Raw genomic sequence first — 24,819 nt, forward strand, 5'->3', positions numbered from 1 at the left:
TCACCAACAGCGGTAACCTAAACCGCCATAATATGCACTATTGGGCAACGGAAAATCTATGATGGCAGCAACAAGTGGAACAGCAGCGACCTAGGCAGGTTAATGTATGGTGTGGCATTAAGGGAGGAAGGATAATTGGCCCCCATTTTATCGATGGCAATCTAAATGGTGCAATGTATGCTGATTTCCTGCATAATGTTCTACCAATGTTACTACTAGATGTTTCACTGCATGACAGAATGGCGATGTACTTCCAACATGATGGATGTCCGGCAAATAGTTTGCGTGCGGTTGAAGCAGTATTGAATAGCATATTTCATGACAGGTGGATTGGTTGTCAAAGCACCATACCATGGCCCGCACGTTCACCGGATCCGACGTCCCCGGATTTCTTTCTGTGGGGAAAGTTGAAGGATATTTGCTATCGTGATCCACCGACAATGCCTGACAACATGCGTCAGTGCATTGTCAATGCATGTGCGAACATTACGGAAGGCGAACTACTCACTGTTGAGAGGAATGTCGTTACACGTATTGCCAAAGGCATTGAGGTTGACAGACATCATTTTGAGCATTTATTGCATTAATGTGGTATTCACAGGTAATCACACCGTAACAGCATGCGTTCTCAGAAATGATAAGTTCACAAAGGTACATGTATCACATATGGAACAACCAAAATAAAATGTTCAAATGTACCTACGTTCTGTATTTTAATTTAAAAAACCTTCCTGTTACCAACTGTTCGTCAAAATTATGAGACATATGTTTGTGACTATTACAGCGCCATCTATCACAAAGCGAAAAAAGTGGTCCAACTAAAACATTCACATTTCTTTACGTATTACATGAATATGCAATAAAAAATGGGGTTCCTATTTAAAAAAACACAGTTGATATCAGTTTGAGCTATGGCAGCGCCTTATAGCAGGCCAACCATTGCGCCAGCTGGTTTCCCCCTTCGAGCTAGACAAATTTCGTTCTTTGTAGTTTTTTCGTTTGACACTTATTTCGTGAGATATATGGCCCGGTCACGATCAATGGACTACCCTGTATGTAAAAAATTACCGATTTTATTAAGTCTTGAAGTAATGCGTGTAAAAATTTTAACATTTTCAACTAGTGTAGATTATATTTTAGAAAATAAAATAAAATACTTCCCACGCAAGTTTATAAGTAATATACATATCATTTTATTTGGAAAATTGCAAATTTTATAATCAGGTAAAAACCCGAAAAAGTGAAAAAGAATGTTTTCCGCTTCTAACTCCCCTTAAAGTTATGGAAATGTGCAAGCTTTCGGAGCCAGTGGCTTCTTCTTCTGGCAGAAACAATAAGGGGACGGAAAAGGGAAGAAAGAAAAGGATTGTCAAGGTTTAGGAAATGGGGAGAGTTGTAGAAAAGCTGCAGAGAAACCCAGGCCAGGACAGACTTACTGAATGGGATGAGAAATATGTAACTAAACCAGTCCATCTCTCATACCACCAGCAGATGTGAAGTATTATTGTGATTGGTAGTAAGTCATAAACATTAAATTATTTTCAATGCATGTTCATATGTAATACTGCACGTACCTTTGAGGTATCATTGGGCCCATTGGGCAGAGGATCAAAATTAGGCCACTGCTTTCTAATTATTTGGACCATTTCACTAAATGAGACCATCTTCCCATCATTCCATTTGTTGCCGCTGAAAGGCATGTACTCGATAAATCTTACATCAACATTTTTCTCTTTTGTTAACTCCACAAAACTGCACACTTCATCTTCATTAAAACCTCGCATTAAAACACAATTTATCTGTGGAAGAAAGACACCATTAAAAACTTGGTATCAGATAAAGCATGGTTTAAACATAGTTTGAAAGACTTTTTGATAGGTAACTCATCCTACTCAATAGATGAATATCTTAACAGTGGCTGTTAGGCCAGCTTAAATAAGAATGTCTGTTAGATTTCAGTTCTGAGAGCACTTTGTCATAACAGTCAAGATTATGTACTTTTTGTTTGATAAATTTATTAATAGTGCATAACAATGTTTCAGTCTGACAGCGTATCAATTCTGAAAATATTAGCTGTTCCAGTTTGTACTGTATTCACCTAGTTTGACAATCTCCTGACAAATGATCAGGGTATTCAAATGTTTTATATTTTTTATGTTATACTTTCTGGCATGTTACTCACCCATGAGAATCGTCTAATGTTTTGGGTCTTGGAACAAAAGCTGAATCTAATCTAATCTAACCTACAAAATAATGGTTCTACAAGTCTGTTGTTATATTTGTATACCTCACTGATTCTGTTAAATTAATCTTTTTCTCTCTTTTTAGAGAATGTCTGAATTTATCTTAGCATGCCAAGCTGTTAACCTTCTTAACAATTTATGAAAATTAAACTACATACATCTCCAATCTTTTTCCCCACTCCAACGCACACATCTTTTGCTGAAAGTATTATTTTAACAATTACATGAAACTGTGCTGCCATTTGTGAAACAAAGTTGAAAGTGTTCTCAAGATAAAAGGTCTTCAGAAAAGGAGCATTTAGTATCTGTGCAGGTGGTAATACTGACAGCCATCATATAAACAAGCCCAAATGGTAGAACATCCTGCTTTACACATACACGCTATGGCAGAAAAAAGGAAAAGAGCACACCTTTCATTCAAGCATTGAATATATAAACTGATGAGACAAAACACTATGACCTCCTGTTTGATAATGTGTTTGTCCACTGTTGGAACACAATACAGCAGTGATTTTGTGTGGGACAAGTTCAACAAATTTCAGGTATGTTCCCAGCATTATGTGAGGTATGTTCCCAGCATTATGCAGCACCGCATGTCTAAGCACAGGTCATGTAATTCCCATAAATTGGAGATCAGTGGTTTCTGGGTGCAGAACTGGTATCTGATAGCATTGCAGATGTATTCCATCAGATTCAGAAGGGGTGAATTTGATTCTGGCCTCGTGACACTGAAAGTCATATTGTTGAAACATGTCACCTTCATTAGGGACAGGGTGCGGACAGTGCACAATAACGTTCACACAGAACAAAGCTGTTATGGAGCCTTCAGTTACTACCACAGGACCCATAGAAGACCAGGTGAATGTCCTCCATAGCATAATATTGCTCCCACTGGCCTAAGTCTGTAGCAAAGTGCACCTTGCAAGCACCAATTCACTCTGTTGACAGTGTATGTGCACAAAACCGTCAAGTAGGTGTAATGCGAAACTCAAATGATTCAACCAGATGACACATTTCTATTGATTCACTGCCCAATCTCAATGCTCCTGAGCCACAGAAATTGTAATTCAACTGTGTTGTCAACATGGGAACATACAGGGGTTGTCTGCAGCAGAGCCCTATGTTTAACAATGTGCAATGAATGGTGTGCTCTGAAATACTCATGCTTCCACCAGCACTGTGTCATCAGACATGCCACAGAAATTAGCTTCCTCAGCCGAATGTCATCTTTTTCAAAGGAACCATCCCAGCATTTGTCTTAAATCATTTACGGAAATCAAGGAAAACCCAAATTTTGATGGCCCGATGGGATTCGGGTCCATTGTCCTCTGGAAGTCAAGTCCACTGTCTGACCACTGTGGTGGCATGACCTAGTCTTAATTAAGCCAGAAAATCCTGGGAAATGCTGACATACTTATTGATTTAAGATATAACAATTTAAAACAATCCTCTCATGAATTTCACTACAATTTTCCGCTCTTTTGAAAAAAAATTTCTTTTGACTGTTTTGATGTTGTTTAGTATGTTTAAATAATGATGGCAGTCTCTATAAAAGGGCAGTTTGACTTTTAAGTTTAGTTATACTGTTTTAAACTACATCCTTCATCTATTTGTCCACCCAGAAGTGCTATAGGATATAACTTGAAAACTATGGTGAGGTGGTGGGGGACAGTCATGTGTTGAGAAGGAGGTGCTGCCAGAAATGAAGTGTGTGAGGTGACGTTATTGACACTGCATACAGGGAGAATAAAAATACTCTATTCCATATTCATTTACAATCTACGTCTGGCCCCCCATATGGTTTTACTTTTCTCCAATAAGAAAAAAGAAATTGTCAGTAACTGTCTTTATAAGGTCTTAAAAGGAAACAAACAATAGAAATCTAGGCTGGAGTAATGACCATATTATAAAAAAGATACATTGCTATTCACTGTATACAGGAGATGTTAGGTCACAGACAAGCACAACAAAAAGACTACTAAACACGTAAGCTTTCCATCAGAAAGTCTTCTTCCAAAGTGGACAAAAAACACACACACACACACACACACGACCGTTGTTTCTCCCATGATGCACAGTTCCTCCCAGTCTGGCCCTAGCAGCCGGAGACAGTGGTCATGTATGTGTGATCTGCATTTGCGCGCATGTGTGTGCGTGTGCGTGTGTGTGTGTGTGTGTGTGTGTGTGTGTGTGTGTGTGAGGGAAGGGGGGGGGGGGGGTTTGCACCAAAAGCTTACGTGTTTAATAATAGGTGGTGTTCCTTTCCCCCCCCCCCCCCCCCCCCCCCTGCGAGCAACACATCTACACTATACAGTGAGTGCCAATCTATCCTTTTCATAATACTGTCGTTACCACCTTGCCAAGAGGCATATTGTGGAGTAATCCGAAGGGCTCTACTAATTTGTACAAGAGGAAGGAGAGCACAATCTCAATGTAAGTTTTTAGAAAACTGGTATGTGCATTACTTCTGCAAACCTTTCAGAAAGGATACGGTATGCACTTCATTCAGCAAGATGGGTAATAAACAATATTAGCAATACTGCATCAAACTTGTTCACTTTCATCTTTGGATTAAACATTCGATTTCAGAGAGTACAGAATTTGGCAGAATCAAATTTTGGGGATATGTGGAACTGGGACAATGGCATATTTTTTACCCATTCAACAAACTAAGCACTGCTGATTGCTACTTTTATTGTGTCTGCTGCTGCAATGCATATATGAAACTATAAGTGCAGCATCTATGATGGAATAAAATGTTATACAAATGAAACATACAGGTACAGTGAAATAGAGTAGTATGGCTCATCATTTCGGTCTCACAGATTAGCAGGTGTTGACTTGAAATATAATACTTAAGAAGTTGAATCCAAAGGAGAGGATGTACCGTATTTACTCAAATCTAAGCCGCACTTTTTTTCTGGTTTTTGTAGTCCAAAAAACCGCATGCGGCTTGGAATCGAGTGCAAAGCAAGTGGAAGTTCTGAAAAATGTCAGTAGGTGCTGAAACAACTAATTTCTGCCGTCGAATATATGTAGCGCTACACAGGCATGCTTCGTAGGCACAAAGATAAATACTGGCGCCAAAACCTTTGCATCAGTAAATAAATTAAAAAAAAAAGGTGGAAGACAATTTTCATACATTATCCAACGAAGTAAATACAAATTCCGTATTGTTCATCTTCGAATGTAGCAGAACTTCAATGTATTACGAAAATCCGACCGGCAAGACTGTTTGGGATGTTTGTCAATATGGCCAACTCAATGTTCTGAATTTTTTCCTACCTGTGAGAAGAGACGGTTGCTAATAGGAACCTGATGAAATGTGAATCACATGCAGTATTCTCTTCATCATAAGAGTAATACGAATATAAACATTTTGCCACGTATTCCTTCGTGTTTGCTGCTATCTTATTTAAATCCTGTCTGCCTAATAAACTACGAAACTAGAGTGAGACAACAGCAAACGCGGAAGAATATACGTATCGTGTCATGTTTATATTCATATTATTCTTATGCCTAACAGTGATACAGTCAGAAATGAAGCACGGCAACTGACTAGATTTTTATATCCAAGATGACTCTAATTTCTGTGCAGAATTTGATGTACTAAAGAAGCGGCCGCAAAGATTTTCAAATGGAGAAAAATTTTCACCTAACTCTCGTTCAGAACATGTTCTATCATACGCAGTCTATTATTTGGTTCTTGTTGATCATTATCAAAGAAAGCAGCAGTGTAAGGAACAACAAATAGTAGTCTCTTGCCATTGTTTCGCTAATGAGATGATTTCTCTCTCTTCTTTTTTTTTTTTTTTTTTTTTTTTTTAATTGTAGGCAGCGGTAGCGTGCACAAAAGCAAGCCATGCCACGAGTGACGACAGGCCGCAAACACGCACTATCAGAATGCGACAAACAATGCATGACACAGTACAGTAATGCATTTTCAGCTTAGAGTGACATAAACGCCTATAACAAGGAAAACGGCACTTATCAGATCAAAGCAAAATAAGCAATTGATTCAAACCAGATGAAGCACATGAAAAAGGAAGGGTACCAGTATAAATACGGATGGAGCGCCTGACGCGTAGCAAAGGCTACCTGGAAAGCTTAACTGCTAAGCTTACGACTCGAACCAAACTACTGTAGCTGTATCGTCATTCATTCGACCTAAATTGTGTCTCATATTACAATGGACCGACTTTGTTTCGATTTGGAGGTGCGGCCTAAAACTTTTCTCTCCCCTTGAACTTCGAGTCTCAAATTTCAGGTGTGGCTTAGATTCGGGAAATTTTTTTTTTTATTTCCTTTATTTCGAGTCTCATTTTTCAGGTTTGAGTGCGGCTTAGATTTGGGTAAATACGGTAGGTGGTATTTCAACTAATTCTGACTATGAAATAAAACAAAGTACAGCAGGGAGCTCTGACGAATCAAAGAGCAGCGATGAAGATTCTGATGAATAGTAAAGTATGAGTTAAAAAATAAGATGCTACTGAGATCGTAAATTTTTGTTGTGTTGATGAATCTGTTAACAAACATATTCAAAAATGCACTGAAACATTGGCAGATGTAGTGCTGGGAGGTGATAAACTGTCATTACTGTTAGAGGAGCTACGTATTTCTTGCTGTTCTACTCCTAAATGACACTGTATCTGAAGGTATAGAATGAATCTTCACTGGCTAGAGAAATGGGTAACACAATTTTACAAGTCTCTGCTGTCATGTAATCTCTTCAGGGAAATCATGACTGTACTAAGATTCGGTTTGTGGTTGACAAGGTCAGATTCATTAAGAAATGCAACGCAGCTACCATGTCAGTCCTAGAAGAGAGAGACGTAGCAAACTGTCAAAGCATGTACAGTCCCAGTCCATATGTTTGTGGTGATGTACTAACCAAGTAATACTGTGTGTCAGGCAGCGCATTACTCAAGAACCATCATGGAAAAAGGTGGAGTGGTAATTTATGTAAAAAACAACATATTTTACAATGCATTAGATTTAAAGAGCCATTGTATAGAGCAACAAATTGAAGTATGTGGTGTTGAGATTACTGTAAATGACTTCACGGCTGTAGTGTTAGCACTGTATAGATCTCCCTCAGGGAATTTGAATGTATTTCTTAAGCACTTAGATTCTTTATTATCCATACTGTACTCAAAGTCCAAGAACTTGATAATTACTGGTGACTTTAATGTTGATTTCCTAAATGAGAGCAATAGTAAAGCTGATTTAGTACATTTAATGGAGTCTTATAATCTGATGACAATAGTAGATTTCCCAACTAGGGTTGCTGTTAACAGTAAAAGTCTGATAGATAATATATTTATAGATAAGTCTACATGGAATGAATTCACTGTACATCCAATCCTTGGCCTTTCTGATCATGGTGGTCACTTGCTTAGGCTCAATTACATCAGTGTGTGCAACAGTTCCGAGCATTCTTGGAAATCTTTTAGGATAATAAATGAACAGGGCCTTAAAAAATTCAGTGATAGCCTAAAAGAGATAGACTGGAGCCGAGTTGATAGGGAAACAGATGTAAACAAAAAGTACAATTCATTTTTAAATGAATTCATGTCTGTATTTGAGTCCATCTTTCCCAAAAAAAGTAGTTAGAAATAGTCATATAGGCAATGCCAAGAAGTCTTGGATCACTACAGGGATAACAACATCTTGTAGAACAAAAAGGATGTTATACAGTTCTCTCAGGACTTGTAATGATCCAAAGAAATGACAACACTACAAACTTTACTGTAGCATTCTCAAGAAGGTTATAAATAAATCTAAAAGTATGTGCATAAAATCAGAAATTGAAAGCTCAGAAAATAAAATTAAAACTATAAGGAATGTAATAAAGAGGGAAACTGGCAGGACAACAGGGAACATGTCTCAGGTAGAGATTAAAACAGGGGACAGTATCATAAAGAAACCTGAGTTGGTTGCAGAAATATTTAATAACCACTTTTTGAGAGCAGCAGAGAAGACAAGCTGTAATGGTTCTATGGAAGAATCATTGTCCCTCCTACAGAAAGCTATTAGCAACAGAATCCCACAGTTATCCTTATCTCCATTTACTGTAAGCGAAGTCATAAGAGTAATTAGATCATTAGAAAACAAAAATTCTGCTGGTGTGGACAATATTTCTAGTAAAATACTGAAACACTGTTATAAATTTGTTAGTCCCGCCTTATGCAACATATACAATGCATCCCTACAAGATGGGATTGTCCCTGACAGACTTAAGTTGGCTGTAGTGATTCCTCTCTTTAAAAAAGGGGATAAAAGCATTGTTACAAACTATTGCCCAATATCCCTATTAACTACCTTCTCGAAAATTCTAGAAAAACTCATGCACAGGAGGATTGTAGACCATCTCAAATTCCATAGTATCTTAAGCAAAAATCAGTTTGGTTTTCGTGCCAGTCTTTGTACTGAACAGGCAATATTCTCTTTCAGCAACCAAGTTTTGGAAGCCATTAACAAAAAAATGTCTCCAGTGGGTATTTTTTGCGATCTTACGAAAGCCTTTGACTGTGTAAACCACCAAATTCTTTGGAGAAAGGCAGAATACTATGGGTTAGGTGGTACTGTTGGCTTGTGGCTACAATCATATCTACAGGATCAGAAGCAGACTGTAATGCTAAATGGCTCTTCTGGAGAAATTGCCTCGTCTGAATGGGGCATGATAACGTGTGGTGTGCCTCAAGGCTCCGTTTTGGGCCCACTGATTTTCCTCATCTTTATTAATGATCTTCCTCTTTGTTCTGAGACAAACAGCAAATTTACCCTGTTTGCCGATGATACCACAATTCTAATTGACGATTTGACTGATCATGATCTTGAAAAAACTACAACTACTGTTTTTAATGACATCTTAAATTGTTTCTCCTCAAATGGTCTCTCACTCAATGCAGATAAAACTCATTATATGAGGTTCCATACATCACAAAGTAATCCCAATGAAATTGACATAAAATGTAGAGATCAACCAATACAGAAAGTTGAAGAAACAAAATTCCTGGGTGCTTACATAGACAGTAAATGTAATTGGTCAGTTCACATTCTTCATCTATGTAAAAAACTTAGCTCGGCAACATTTTCACTACGGGTAATTTCTTCAGTGGCTGAAGTTGACACTATTAAGGTTGCCTACTTTGGCTACTTCCACTCATTGATGTCATATGCTATCATATTCTGGGGGAACCAACCACTTGCAAAACAAGTTTTCACCATCCAAAAAAAAAAAGCAATCAGAATAACGTGTGGGGTTAATCAAAGACACTCTTGCAGGCACTTGTTTCGGAAGATAGGTATCCTAACAACTGCCTCACAGTATATTTTTTCCTTGCTGACCTTTGTGTGCAAAAATTATTCCATCTACCAAGACAACAGTAAATTCCATGGTTATAACACCAGAAACAAAAACAATCTACATTTAGAAATGAAACGTCTCACTCTGGTACAAAAAGGAGTTTACTACTCCAGCATTAAGCTGTTCAATGCTCTACCACTACATATCAAATGTGTTCATACAGAACTGCCAAAATTTAAACGAGTTCTCAAAGATTACCTGACAGAGAAATCTTATTATACTGTGGATGAATACCTGAAAGAAAATGTATACCATCACTAAACTTATTGTGTCTAGAAGTAGTTCAATGGATTTTATTGTGCATTTGGGAATTAGCTCACTTTTTGTAACAACAGATTGGCTGTACATGTATTTACTCTTGTAGGCCTAATATCTGATTTAACTTTGTGCTCTTGCCTTTAACCTTTATTTGAAACTCCTTTTTCTGTCAAATGGTTGTTATGTTATCTAGCTGATATTGTATCTGTTACTGTATTTATAGTATGTCTTACTTAAACTATGTACAATTTGCCATTGAATTGCCCTTGTATAGTTTAAATTGAAACCTGTACAATTTGACACGTTCCATATCCTTGTGATTGACTCACTAACTGGATCTATGGAACAAGAAATAAATAAATAAATAAATACTGAAGTGTGATCCAAGTCGCACAAATATGGCTTTAATAATAACCTCCGAACAATATGCCTCTAAGGACTCAACAAGACACAGAACACTGATGTGCACATTACAAACTAGAATCACACAGAGAGTCAGTCAGCACTGTTCCACACTAATATATGTGCGAGTCACCAGCAGATGGCACGGCAGGGACCGCACGGCACGCTTGGCTCCCAGAGACGGCCTCCAGCAGCCAGCCTGCAATGATCAGTCGGTGACCAATTTAAAGACACATGTACGGCAACACCACTCTCGGTGCACTCACACTGACATGTACTAGTAGCACGATACAGCAGTGATGAGTAGTAGTACCCCTCCTGTCTTGTGCGCCTTTTATCTGGCTCTACAATTTACTTTCCTAGACCCACACAAATGCCTGATCCTCCTAATTCAATTTGCTCTGCAGACTATTTAAAACTTTTGAAGAAAAAGGAGCCACAATTGCACTTTGTGTGCCAGTTACTTTCCAATACATTGGCACCAGCTGATCTTATTTAAGAATAGTCAACTTTCGTAGCCATACTTACAGCACATCCTTTGCTTCCTGGCCTAAATACAAGTTAACTTCCAGCCCCCCCCCCCCTCCCCCCACACACACACCCCTCTCTCCCCCCCTCGCAAATCAGCTAGTTGTGTGCTGTTACCTCACGTCACTACCTAGTCTATGAGTGCCCAGCTGTCTGGCACCTGACCCCTCTACCTGCACCCCTAGCTAGCCCACAGATGGCTCCCCACTCTCCCACGAGCCACTAAATGCTTCCCTCCAAACCCCTCCCATCTCTCTCCATCTCTCACATTGCCTCAACCCACCCCATCCTACCCCACTCTAAAGCCCCACCTCACTCCAGAACACTCACCATGGGCCAGTAAAGAGCTGGCAGTCGAGCGACCACAGCATAAGGAGACATGCATGCGCATGTGAGAGAGAGTGTGTGTGTGTGTGTGTGTGTGTGTGTGTGTGTGTGGGCGCGCGCACATGTTTTCCCTACAGCTAGAAAAAGAAAATGCATTCTGGAAGCTCACCAAGTAACGTACCTTTTAGTTTGGAAGGTAGAAGACGAGGTACTGGTGGAAGTAAAGCTGTGAGGACGGGTCGTGAGTCGTGCAAGGATAGCTCAGCACTTGCCCACGAAAGGCAAAGGTCCCAAGTTTGACTCTTGGTCCGGCACACAGTTTTAATCTGCCAGGAAGTTTCATATCAGTGCACACTCCACTGCACGGTGAAAATCTCATTCTACATACCTTTTGTTCGTGTGCCTATCGATGAGACAGTGCTTCTGCCTTTTGGTGAGCCATCTCCTTTATTCCTAAATAATTCATAATTTTCAACAGAAACTTTCTGTACCTTATTGTTGCATCCTACATTACAATATGCAATTTCCACAATATGTGGTCATCTGTGAATATAATGGGGGTAACAACTGTAGGAGACCAAAAACTGACTGCAGTAAGCAAGTTCAAGTTATTGTACGCTGCAGTAGTTACCCAGAGGTGAAGAGGGTCACAGAGGATAAGCTAGCATGGGCAATTCCATGAAACCAATCTTCAGATGGAAGATCACAACAATAAAAACATTTGATTCAGCATACAACAGGCTCCAAACAGCATACACAACCTGTATGCTCAGAAACACAGAAAATCATATTGGTTCCATCAGCAGGAAACTTCAGCCCGTAATTGTTATGGAACACTGCGGCGATTTTGTTCATTAATAAAACCCAAAACTGGGGAGTAATAAGAGAGTATTGTTGTAACTTCTTATCAACCTGGTTACCAAAATACATATTAAGAAGACTGGTAAAGTGTTATTTTGAAGGGGTCACTCCAAAGCGCCACGAAAGTATTTGAGCAATGTATAAAATTAGAGAATCAGTGCACAATATTGAAAGCCTATCTACATTATCTATATCTGCATGACTAGTCTGTAATTCACAATTAATTGCTGGCAGAGGGTTCAGAGAACCACCCTCAACCTATTTATCTACCATTCCACTCCCCTACAGCATTTGAGGAAAACCAAACACTTCAATATTTCCGTACAAGCTCTGATTTCTCTTATTTTATTACAATGATCATTTCTCCCTATGTAAGAGGGCTCTAACAAAATATTTTCACATTCGGAGGAGAAAATTGATGATTGAAATTTTAAGAACCTGCTCCAGCAAAATGCTTTTGCTTTAATGACTGCCACCCCAATTCACATGCGATATCTGTGGCATGCACTTTCCTGTTTCCCAATAATACAAAATGAGCTGCCCTTCTTTGAACTTTTAAATGATGTCCTTTGTCAGTCCTATCTGGTAAGGATCTCACACCATGCAGAATACTCCAATAGAGGACAGACAAGTATAGTTGTAGATAGTCTCTTTAGTAATCCTAACCTTCTAAATGTTTTACTATTAAATCACAGTCCTTTGTTTGCTTTCCCACCACGTTATCTATGTGAGCATTCCAATTTAAGTTATTTGTAAATATGATTCCTAAGTATTCAATAGACTTCACAGCCTTTAGATCTGCGTGAATTATCATGTAACCAAAATTTAGTAGATGCCTTCTACTACTCATGCGGATGACATAACAATTTTTATTATTTAAGGTCAGTTACCACTTTTTGCATCATATGGATAGGTAGCCTAAATCATTTTGCAGTTCGTTTTGATCATCTGATCACTTTACAAGACAGTAAATGATATGCAAGACTGTAAATGATAGCATCATCTAAGAGGACTGCTCAGATTCTTTCTTAAATTGTTAATGTAGATTGGCAACAGCAGGTGGTCTATAACACTTCCTTGAGGAATGTCAGATATCACTTTTGTTTTACTTGACGATTTTCCATCAATTACTATAAACTGTGACCTTTCTGACAGGAAACCACACATCCAGTTGCACAACTGAGACAATACACCATAGGCACACAATATGATTAGAAAATACTTGTGAGGAACTGTTTCAAAAAGTCTTCTGGAAATCTACAAATATGGAATAAATTTGAGAGCCCCAGTCGGCAGCACTTATTACTTTGCGTGACTAAAGAGCTAGCTGTGTTTTAAAAGGTCAATATTTCTGAATCTATCTTGGCTATTTATCAATGAATCATTATCTTTGAGATAATTCATAATATTCAAACACAATATATGTTCCAAAATCCTAATGCAAATCAACATTAGTGATATGAGTCTGTTATTTAGTAGATTACTCCTCTTTTCTTTCTTGAGCATTGGTGTGACCTGAGCAACTTTTCAGTCTCTAGGTATGGATCTTTATCAAATGAGTGGCTATATGTTGTTGTTGTGGTCTTCAGTCCTGAGACTGGTTTGATGCAGCTCTCCATGCTACTCTATCCAGTGCAAGCTTCTTCATCTCCCAGTACCTACTGCAACCTACATCCTTCTGAATCTGCTTAGTGTATTCATCTCTTGGTCTCCCCCTACTATTTTTACCCTCCACGCTGCCCTCCAATACTAAATTGGTGATCCCTTGATGCCTCAGAACATGTCCTACGAACCGATCCCTTCTTCTGGTCAAGTTGTGCCACAAACGTCTTTTCTCCCCAATCCTATTCAATACTTCCTCATTAGTTATGTGATCTACCCATCTAATCTTTAGCATTCTTCTGTAGCACCACATTTCGAAAGCTTCTATTCTCTTCTTGTCCAAACTATTTACCATCCATGTTTCACTTCCATACATGGCTACACTCCATACAAATACTTTCAGAAATGACTTCCTGACACTTACATCTATGCTCGATGTTAACAAATTTCTCTTCTTCAGAAACGCTTTCCTTGCCATTGCCAGTCTACATTTTATATCCTCTCTACTTCGACCAACATCAGTTATTTTGCTCCCCAAATAGCAAAACTCCTTTACTACTTTAAGTGTCTCATTTCCTAACCTAATTCCCTCAGCATCACCTTACTTCATTCGACTACATTCCATTACACTCGTTTTGCTTTTGTTGATGTTCATCTTATATCCTCCCTTCAAGACACCATCCGTTCCGTTCATCTGCTCTTCCAAGTCCTTTGCTGTCTCTGACAGAATTACAATGTCATCGGCGAACCTCAACGTTTTTATTTCTTCTCCATGGATTTTAATACCTACTCCGAATTTTTCTTTTATTTCTTTTACTGCTTGCTCAATATACAGATTGAATATCATCGGGGAGAGGCTATAACCCTGTCTTACTCCCTTCCCAACCACTGCTTCCCTTTCATGTCCCTCGACTCTTATAACTGCCATCTGGTTTCTGTACAAATTGTAAATAGCCTTTCGCTCCCTGTATTTTACCCCTGCCACCCTTAGAATTTGAAAGAGAGTATTCCAGTCAACATTGTTAAAAGATTTCCCTAAGTCTACAAATGCTAGAAACGTAGGTTTGCCTTTCCTTAATCTTTCTTCCAAGATAAGTCGTAAGGTCAGTAATGCCTCACATGTTCCAGTATTTCTACGGAATCCAAACTGATCTTCCCTGAGGTCGGCTTCTACTAGTTTTTCCATTCGTCTGTAAAGAATTCGTGTTAGTATTTTGCAGCTGTGGCTTATTAAACTGATTGTTCGGTAATTTTCACATCTGTCAACACCTGCTTTCTTTGGGATTGGAATTATTATATTCTTCTTGAAGTCTGATGGTATTTCGCCTGTTTCATACATCTTGCTCACCAGATGGTAGAGTTTTGTCTGGACTGGCTCTCCCAAGGCCGTCAGTAGTTCCAATGGAATGTTGTCTACTCCAGGGGCCTTGTTTCGACTCAGGTCTTTCAGTGCTCTGTCAAACTCTTCACGCAGTATTGTATCTCCCATTTCATCTTCATCTACATCCTCTTCCATTTCCATAATATTGTCCTCAAGTGTATCGCCCTTGTATAGACCCTCTATATACTCCTTCCACCTTTCTGCTTTCCCTTCTTTGCTTAGAACTGGGTTTCCATCTGAGCTCTTGATGTTCATGCAAGTGGTTCTCTTATCTCCAAAGGTCTCTCTAATTTTCCTGTAGGCAGTACCTATCTTACCCCTAGTGAGATAAGCCTCTACATCCCTACATTTGTCCTCTAGCCCTCCCTGCTTAGCCATTTTGCACTTCCTGTCGATCTCATTTTTGAGACATTTGTATTCCTTTTTGCCTGCTTCATTTACTGCATTTTTATATTTTCTCCTTTCATCAATTAAATTCAATATTTCTTCTGTTACCCAAGGATTTCTACTAGCCCTCGTCTTTTTACGTACTTGATCCTCTGCTGCCTTCACTACTTCATCCATCAAAGCTACCCATTATTCTTCTACTGCATTTCTTTCCCCCATTCCTGTCAATTGTTCCCTTATGCTCTCCCTGAAGCTCTGTACAACCTCTGATTCTTTCAGTTTATCCAGGTCCCATCTCCTTAAATTCCCACCTTTTTGCAGTTTCTTCAGTTTTAATCTTACAGGTCATAACCAATAGATTGTGGTCAGAGTCCACATCTGCCCCTGGAAATGTCTTACAATTTAAAACCTGGTTCCTAAATCTCTGTCTTACCATTATATAATCTATCTGATACCTTTTAGAATCTCCAGGGCTATATATGATTTCTAATGGAGCTATTGTATCAGCATTCTCTGAAAGAAACATAACTGCTTTATGACACTGAGGAGAGCTACTACTAAGTTACTCACAGTTGCAGTTGTTCTTGATTTGAATACTGCAATAATAACTTTGTTGTCTTTGGTGAAGAAATTTCAGAAATCCGTGTTTAGTAACCCTGCTTTAGTAGCACTGTCATCAGTAATATTACCACAGCTATTGCGCAGTGAAGGTATTGGTTGTGTCTTGCCATTGGTGTACTACACATGCAACCAGAACCTCTTTGGATTTTCTTCCAGATTTCAAAACGAAGTTTCACTATGGGAACTATTAAACACATCTTGCACTGAAACCCACCCTAATTTCGAGCTTCAGTAAAACATCGCTAATCTTGGAGATTTTGCATTCTTTTAAATTTTGACATGCTTTTTTTCATTGCTTCTGCAGCTGAGTTTTGACATATTTTGTGCACCACCCTTTTAATTTATTTGGTATCATTTCAATTTATTTGGTATATATCTCTTAATTGATGTCGATACTATTTCTCTGAATTTAAGCCATGTCTGGTCTACACTTACAAAGTCAGGCTTGAAGGAGTAGAGACTAAGTAGAGACCGTCTCCTTGGAAGGCATCAAGTTAATTTTTATATGCTTTCTCATTAAATGCCCCATTGTGTAGGGCTGAAAATTAATGGGGATAAGGTAAACAGAATGTGCAAAGTAAGTGGAAATTACTCGTCTCTTCCCCGATTACAGTGCAATAGAAGATAATACAAGATGTTGACAGATTGCCATATCTCGGTAGCTTTATATGTAATAATGAGGTCACAGATGCAGAAATCACCAGCAGAACTGGAAAATCAGTCCATATGGCAATTAGGTCTGTAATATGTCAACAAAGCTTTGCCTGTACTCCTTTATTGTTTATATTTGTGAGACTTGGAAAATGTCAGTAAAATCAGCACACAGTCTCCATATTTTTCACCAACAATGCTAGAGATGAATTCTGAAGATGTTAACCCGACCAAGTTACAAATGATGTAGTGCTGAGAATACGAGGTCTACACAGCCTGCACAAAATTATTGTTGAAAGAAGACTGAAGATTGCAGGTTATGTTCTACACATGTAAGGTGGAAGAATCCCAAAATCAACACTGTTGTGGAAATCAATGGACAGATACAGATGTACAGGAAGACCTTTTAACACCTGGAACTTTTGCAATGAATCTTCAATCCATGGACACAAACTTGGAGGAAGGTGAGAACTTGGCAGCTGATCAAGTGAACTAGTGGAAACCAGTTCCTTGTATGGTACACAGCAAATCTGAGTAAGTTAGTAAGTAAGTAAGTAAGTAAAGTACAACTGGGGATTTTGCAAAACTGTTGGATGATCGATATTATTGTCTAGATTTGACACTGTTGGACTTCTACCTTTTCCTTGATGTGTATTCTTCAAATTGTGAGTTTTACGAGAAAGCTGATAGATACTTACCAATCAACCTTCCCTGACACGAACTGACATTGTCTCTTTATAAATTCTACTGTGCTAACAATTATCTACTGAGAATCCTCGACTAGGTCTCCACAGCTCAAATGAGCCAGTTTCTTTTAAATTTCTGTCTTTGGCTATAATTGTCTTCCAAGTATGGTGACACAACATCCTGTCATGAAACTTTTGCCTTTACACTTGTTTACTTTTCTGGACACTGCCTTTTTCTGCACTGTGCACTAAATACACTATGTGAGTAATGTCCAATCTCCAACAACCAATCGTGAACTGTAAACAGCTGTAAACTCTACCAGGGCACATAGCAAACAATTAACATTTGTGTTTTAGTGTTCTAAGCTGTGAGGTCATCAGCGGACAAATAATTTAGTACCTATTCCTGGACAGCCAGAGTGGCTGTGTGGTTCTAGGCGCTACAGTCTGGAACCGAATGACCGCTACGTTCGCAGGTTCGAATCCTGCCTCGGGCATGGATGTGTGTTATGTCCTTAGGTTAGTTAGGTTTAATTAGTTCTAAGTTCTAGGCGACTGATGACCTCAGAAGTTAAGTCGCATAGTGCTCAGAGCCATTTGAACCTATTCCTGACGTGCTGTTGTTTGGAACAACAACTGACATGATCCAAAATATTACTTTCTTTTATTATAGCTTCACTTTTATTTTGTCTAATGATTACTAATTTCAGTATCAAATTCCATCATCAAGCCACTATATGATCAGAAAGCATAGTGTATCGTTAAAATATTGTTTAATAAACAGATTACCATTATATCATCATTCCTTAAAGTAATGTCCAAAGTGGAAGGACAGATGATTAATTTTGAGTATATACTAAAGTCAGAGTACTGAACCGGATATGAAAGAAGGAAAACCAGAAGGGCAGTGAGAGACGGGTGCCTTCTATCACCTTACTTCCTTAATATGTTCATCAAGGAAGTAATAACAACAACAAAGAAAAGATGACCAGAATCAAAAGGTAATTTCTGGAATATGCCATGGAAATGTGATAGGACCATTACATTTACAATGTATATAAATGATCCAGTAGAAAGTGTCAGAGGCTCCTTAATATTGTTCACAGGTACTACACTTGTCCATCAGAAAGTAGCAATGACAGAAGACAGTATCAATTTGCACAATGACCTGCAGAGGATTGGTGAATGATGTAGGCTCTGGCAGTTGACCCTGCACATAAATAAATGTAACACATCACACACACACACACACACACACACACACACACACACACACACACACACAGGAAAAGAAATCCAATACTGTACAACTACACTATTAATGACAAATTGCTGGAAACAGAATATACCATAAAATATCTAGAAGTAACTATCCAGAGCAACCTTAAAGTGGAATGACCACATAAAACAGCAATAGAAAAGCAGATGCCAGACTAAGATTCACAGGAAGAATCTTAAGTGAATGTAAATTACCCCTGTGTCCTTACCCAGTAAGACTGACAGAAGAGAGAAAGAAGATCCAATGAAGTGCGGAGTGTTTTGTCACAGGATCATTTAGTCGCTGTGAGATCATTACAGAGATGCTCAGCAACTCCAGTGGTAGATGCCATAAGAGAGCAGTTGTGCATCACGGAAAGATTTACTACCCAAATTTCGAGAGAGTAGTTTCCGAGAAGAGTCTGACAACATAATAGTTTCTCTCATATACAATTCACGAAATGATCACGAGAAGAAAATTTGAGAAGTTAGAGATAATACAGAAGTATACTGACAGTCATTCTTCCCAAGCACTGTTCACAAGTGGAACAAGGCAGAGGGGATCAGTTGGTGGCATGAGACGTACCCCCTGCCACACACAGTTAGGTGGTTTTTGGAGCATGATGTCGATATGGAAACTTAATTGCATGCATATAAACTGCAGATTGATGACATCACAATAGTAAATCAGAGTAGGAACTAAATAAAATGTTTCAGGCCTTAAATCAAGAAGTGGTAAAACTAAAGCTAAAAATGAATACAAAGAAGACAAAAGTTATGGCTACAGACAAGAAAGGAGGAGGAGGTAGGACTGACACAAGAACAGGCAATGAGCAACTCAAGAAAGGAACTGAAATTCAATATCTCAGTAGCATTTTGCAAGAAAACAATCAATATTTCAAGGCATTCAAGAAAAGAATAGCACAGGTGAAGAGTTCCTTCCAAAATAAGAAGAAGCTGCAACTGAATAAACATATCAGCTTCCACATTAAGAAAATATTTGTAAAGACCTTTGTGTGGAGTGTTCTGACACACAGATGCAAAATCTGTACATTAGAAAAGCCAAAGGAAGCTCGCCTCAGACCTTCTGAAATGTGGTTCTGGAGGAGAAGTACAAGAACTATCTGCATTGACAGAAAAATTAAAGGAAATAGGAGAGAAGAAAGAACCACTGAAAGTTATAGGCCAGGGCAAAGCAAAATACACTGGACACTTAACTGGAGATGATAATCTTTTAAAAAACATTTCTGAAGGCAAGATCGTAGGTAAGAAAACAAAGGGATGACTGAGAACATCCTACTTAAACAATATGATCAATGAATGGGATTTTCTTCACACATGGAGATGAAGACAACTGCTGAAGAGAGGAAGCTGTGGCTGCAGAGACAAGGTTTAACCTTTTGGAAGAGTAAGGACAAACTAATACAAAATATGAGTCTGCATGGTAGCTACATATGGAATAAATGACAACTTCTTGTGTGCAGTCATCAAGTCACTTACCTCAGTAGGTGTCTTATCTACTAAAAGTAAAGGTCACTGTTGTGCTTTCAATAGATGTGAACTGCACCCTGAAAATGGTATGTCTAGTTTGCAGTTGTACAGAAGCTTTTTATTTTGCAAAATGGTTCAAATGGCTCTAAGCACTATGGGACTTAACATCTGAGGTCATCAGTCCCCCAGACTTAGAACTACTTAAACCTAACTAACCTAAGGACATCCCTGCCTGAGGCAGGATTCGAACCCGCGACCATAGCAGCAGCACGGTTCTGGACTGAAGTGCCTAGAACCGCTCGGCCACAGTGGTCAGCTTTTATTTTGCACAGAAATGTTTGATAATAAGATGAACTGATGCTGGCACTTGCTACTGAAACCAGTAGTACTTAGACACAACAAAAATGTGACTACAGAATTAAGAATAATTTTTCCAAACAATCGAGTATTTTTACCAAAACAACACCACAATAGTGGAAACTTATTTTAAACTAAAGACACAAAAGAAAAAAAGAGAAACTGTAAAGATCTTGAGTCTCATAAGACTCTCTTGGGAGGAAAATATAAGATTTTTAATTGGTAAACTTGCAAGGCATCCTTTTTATGTTGTATAAACTACGAAACTGTTAGCATCGTCAGCTAAAATTTACTTCTTCTGTCTTAATATACCTTCCTTCACTTACAGCTGCAGTGTGGAGACAGCGGTGAGGGTGGGAGCGGGGATGGGGGCGAGGGTGTGGGCATACTGCTTTAAAATGGTGATTCTTGTATTGATATTCTTAACAACAGATTTATATCTTTTGTTTATGAAAGTCTGCATGCGATGACAGCTGCACTAGTAATACCTTCACAGGGTCGTATTCAAGTTGCAAGGCTAGATCTATGCCAACCATGACACGCTCCCAGCCTTTCCTCCTCGTGATCTGGTTGTAGCGTTGGGACTGCAGGGTGTCTAAGCTGATGTTCAGACCGTCAAGCCCTGCCCTCTGCAAGGCAACCAGCTGTCTTGCCAACATGAGGCCATCGGTTGTCATTAAGACACTTTCGAGATCTTTTATTTCCTTCAAAGCACCCGTGAAACAGCAAATTATTCTAAAGAAACTGAAACAAATAATTTGTAACATTGCTGCTGCATATGAAACAAAACTCCAGTTGATAAATTGAAAATACAAATTCCTCAAAAGTTAACTGTACATTTGCCCTAATACAAAGAGATAAGAAGGGTTAATAAACTGAATTGAAGAATGCAAGTTAAGATAGCAATGGAAAAATAATTAGAGGCATAAGATCACCTACTGCAACAGGGAAATGGGAATCAATATGAACCATTACCCAGCTACTGTCAACTGATTCCATGTCTCCATGCACACTGTATAAACCACTGTGGGTTTGTCCGACAAAGTACATTGTTGTACCACACATTATGGTTTTTCCCCATTCAATGCTCATGTGGAGTGTGGGAAGAATGATTCTTTAAATGGTTCTGTGCATGCTGTAATTAATCTTGCCTTCATTGTCCCTATAGGAGTGATACATATGCGGTTATTGTATAATCCCTAAATACCTCACTTAATACAGGTTCCTGAAATTTCATAAGTTAGGTTTTGTCATATATTTGGCGTCTATCTTCACTTGTCTGGCATTTCCAATTTTTAGTAGCTTCTTGATGCTCTCCCATGCATCAAATAAATCTATGATCAATCATGCTACACTATTTTGTATACATTCAATGTCTGCCATTAGCCTTATTTGTTATGGGTCATACTTAAGCAATATTCTAGAATGGGCCACACAAGTATTTTGTAAGCAATGTCCTCTATAGACTGATTGCATTTTCCAGTATCTTACCAATGAATTGAAGTCTGCATTCTGCTTTGCCTACAAGTGAGTCTATGTCACCATTTCATTTCATCCAGATATTTGTATGAGTTGACCAATTAAAACTGTGATTATTTGATAATGTAGTCATACAATACTGTCTTTTTTTGTTTTGTGATGTGCTCCAATTTACATTTCTGAAAACTTAAACTCAGTTGCCTATCTTTGGACCAAATTGAAATGTTATGATCTGACTCAAATTTGTGCAGATTTTTTTCAGGCAATAATTCATTATAGACAACTCTATCATCCAGGAAAAGTATGAGGTTCCTTATAATATCGTCTTCCAGAACATTAAGGTACAACATAAATGTAATGGTATAAATTACTATAACTGTATAAATAAGTTTATAAGTGTGTAAAATACATTGAACTATTTGTTACAACAAAATATTGTACCGGTATACCCAGCAAGATGTTAAATCAGCAGATAGCTACATTTTATGTTCAACATTTTGTGTACAGCATATATGCTGGAAAGGATTTATACCCAAATTAAATAAATCTGAAGAAATGGTAGTGTGTATCTGGAAAAAAAATCCGTAAAAACTCATACAGTCCAATTTGCTATTATGTCACTGTTACTGAAATATAATACAAAGTAACTGAATTCGATGAACATTCTCAGAGTGCAATATGCCTCAGAGTGAAATGCACAGTAATGTCAACATTATTTTTTAGGCTATGTTTGTGAAAATGGATGAAAGCAAACCACACATTTTGTTCACAATCTGCGGAAGCATTATGCACTGTGAAACACTGTACTGCTGTTATACATAAAAGCTGTCTCATTGCCAACATCTTTCCCCTGCTGGCTGTTCTACACTTCTCATAACTAATTCAACACATTGTAAGATATTTTATGCTGTATGACACCACAGTCCAATCTGGTTAGGATAGCATAAAAATAATATATGAATTTCAGTATTGAAACTGGAAAAGCAGAACAGCTCTCATCACACTGGATATCAAATCGAGGTTGGATTACAGCCATGGGTACATCATTTCATGCTACTCAACTGAATGTCATATGTCAGAGTTCTTCAACTGTAGTGGCTGGCGACTGGTGGCTGGCGGCTGGTGGCATACCCATCTCTTGGCATCCTGTGAACAGACGTTCTCCACAGGTGACAGATTTGAAGAAAATGCTGGATACGGCAACAGTGGAACACTCTCTGTATCGAGGTAGCTCAGTACAGCTCAGGTGATGTGTAGTCTTGCATTATCTTGTTAAAAGATAACATCAAAGAAAGACTTGTAAGGGATAGAACAATTTATCAGCTTCCTGAACATCCTTCCAACAGCGAGGAAAACAAAATAAACAAGAAAGAAGAACAAAAATACAACGCTGCTGACATTCCTAATTTAAACTAGAGGTATGTGATGCTGTAAATATGATTCCCAATTACCAAATTGTGAATACGCCCGATTTAAAAATTTATCACCATAATGTGCAATCCCTGCGTAATAAGATCGATGAAATTAACGTTCTATTAACACATGAACTTAATGATATCTCAGTGTTATGCATTTCTGAGCACTGGCTTAGCCCAGAATTAATCCAGAATACTAAAATAAACAAATTTGTCTTGGCTGCTTACTACTGCAGGAAAAACAGCAAACAGTGTGGGGTAGCAATTTACACAAAGGATAATGTAGATTTTATTACACTACCTGACTTAACTAGGGCAAATGTCGAAAAGGATTATGAAATTGCAGCTATAAAAATTACTCAGTTCAACCTGGTTATTGCTACAGTTTACCGATCACCGTCTGGGAATTTTGAACTTTTCTTAAACAAAGTGGAGTCATTGCTAAATAAAGTAAATAAAATGGATTGTGAATTTATAATCTGTGGTGACTTCAATATTGACTTCCTCATGAATAGTGGAAATAGGGAGACCATTTTGAACCTTGCAACGTCCTTCAATTTAAAGGCTGAAGTAAAAGCAGCTACCCGAGTATCAGAAACTTGTCAAACAGCTCTTGATCAGTTTCTAGTAAATAAGAGTTTACACAACACCTCACTAAAAATTTTCAATGCAGGTTTTAGTGATCATCTTGCTCAAATATTAAGCATAAAAGTACAAAGCAGTATTATTAACAACATGTCTTTTAGAACAGCATATCGAAGCTATAATCAGCATAATGTGAACTACTTCAACAACTTATTACACAAAGAAAAATGGCTAGGAGTGTACAAAATGAATGATATTAATGAAAAATTCGACACTTTCATTGATACATTAACCCATTTCTTTGAACTTGCATTCCCACTGAAAACATTAACCATACGGGGAAACTCTAGAACAAACAGCTGGATCACAAAGGGAATAAGGGTTTCATGCCAGAAGAGAAGACTACTTCATGAAATATGTAACTCGAAAAATTCCTCACCTGTAGTACGCGCATACTATAAAAAATACTCCAAAATATTAAGAAAAGTAATAAAAGCAGCAAAAATAATGCATAATGATTAAATCATTTATAATGCAGCTAATAAATCAAAGTCTATGTGGAGTGTTATAAAAAAAGAATGTGGAGAATACAGACAACCTTGGAAAAATATAACACTATCACATAAAAATAAAAAAGTAACAAACCCCTTAGAAGTAGCTAACACATTTAACAACTTTTTCACAGGTGTTGCTGAAAATATGTTACAATCAAACTTTAAGAGCATCCAGGCAAATGAATATAAAATAAGTACATGTAGAGGATCAATGTACATCAGTTCTGTTTCACAAGATGAAGTAGCTAAAGCAATAAAAGGACTAAAAAATTCCAAATCGGCAGGTATTGATGGTATACCTGCAACAGTGTTAAAGAAGAGCGCATCAAACCTAACTGAAGTACTCACACATTTATGCGACTGCT

At 38.1% G+C, this 24,819-nt stretch overlaps 1 protein-coding gene across 1 annotated transcript in view; it reads right to left on the reverse strand.

Annotated features, from left to right (window-relative positions):
* Window positions 1-24,819, reverse strand: part of LOC124605170 — a 102,223-nt gene that overhangs the window by 72,194 nt on the left and 5,210 nt on the right. Inside the window, exons 3-4 of the mRNA XM_047136681.1 lie at window positions 20,910-21,165; window positions 1,575-1,799 (exon numbers count right to left, since the gene is read on the reverse strand). Of these exons, the coding sequence (XP_046992637.1) occupies window positions 1,575-1,799; window positions 20,910-21,165 (481 nt within the window). The remainder of the gene's footprint in view (window positions 1-1,574; window positions 1,800-20,909; window positions 21,166-24,819) is intronic.

This window comes from Schistocerca americana, chromosome 3, assembly GCF_021461395.2.
Source record: "Schistocerca americana isolate TAMUIC-IGC-003095 chromosome 3, iqSchAmer2.1, whole genome shotgun sequence".
Taxonomy (NCBI): Eukaryota; Metazoa; Arthropoda; class Insecta; order Orthoptera; family Acrididae; genus Schistocerca; species Schistocerca americana.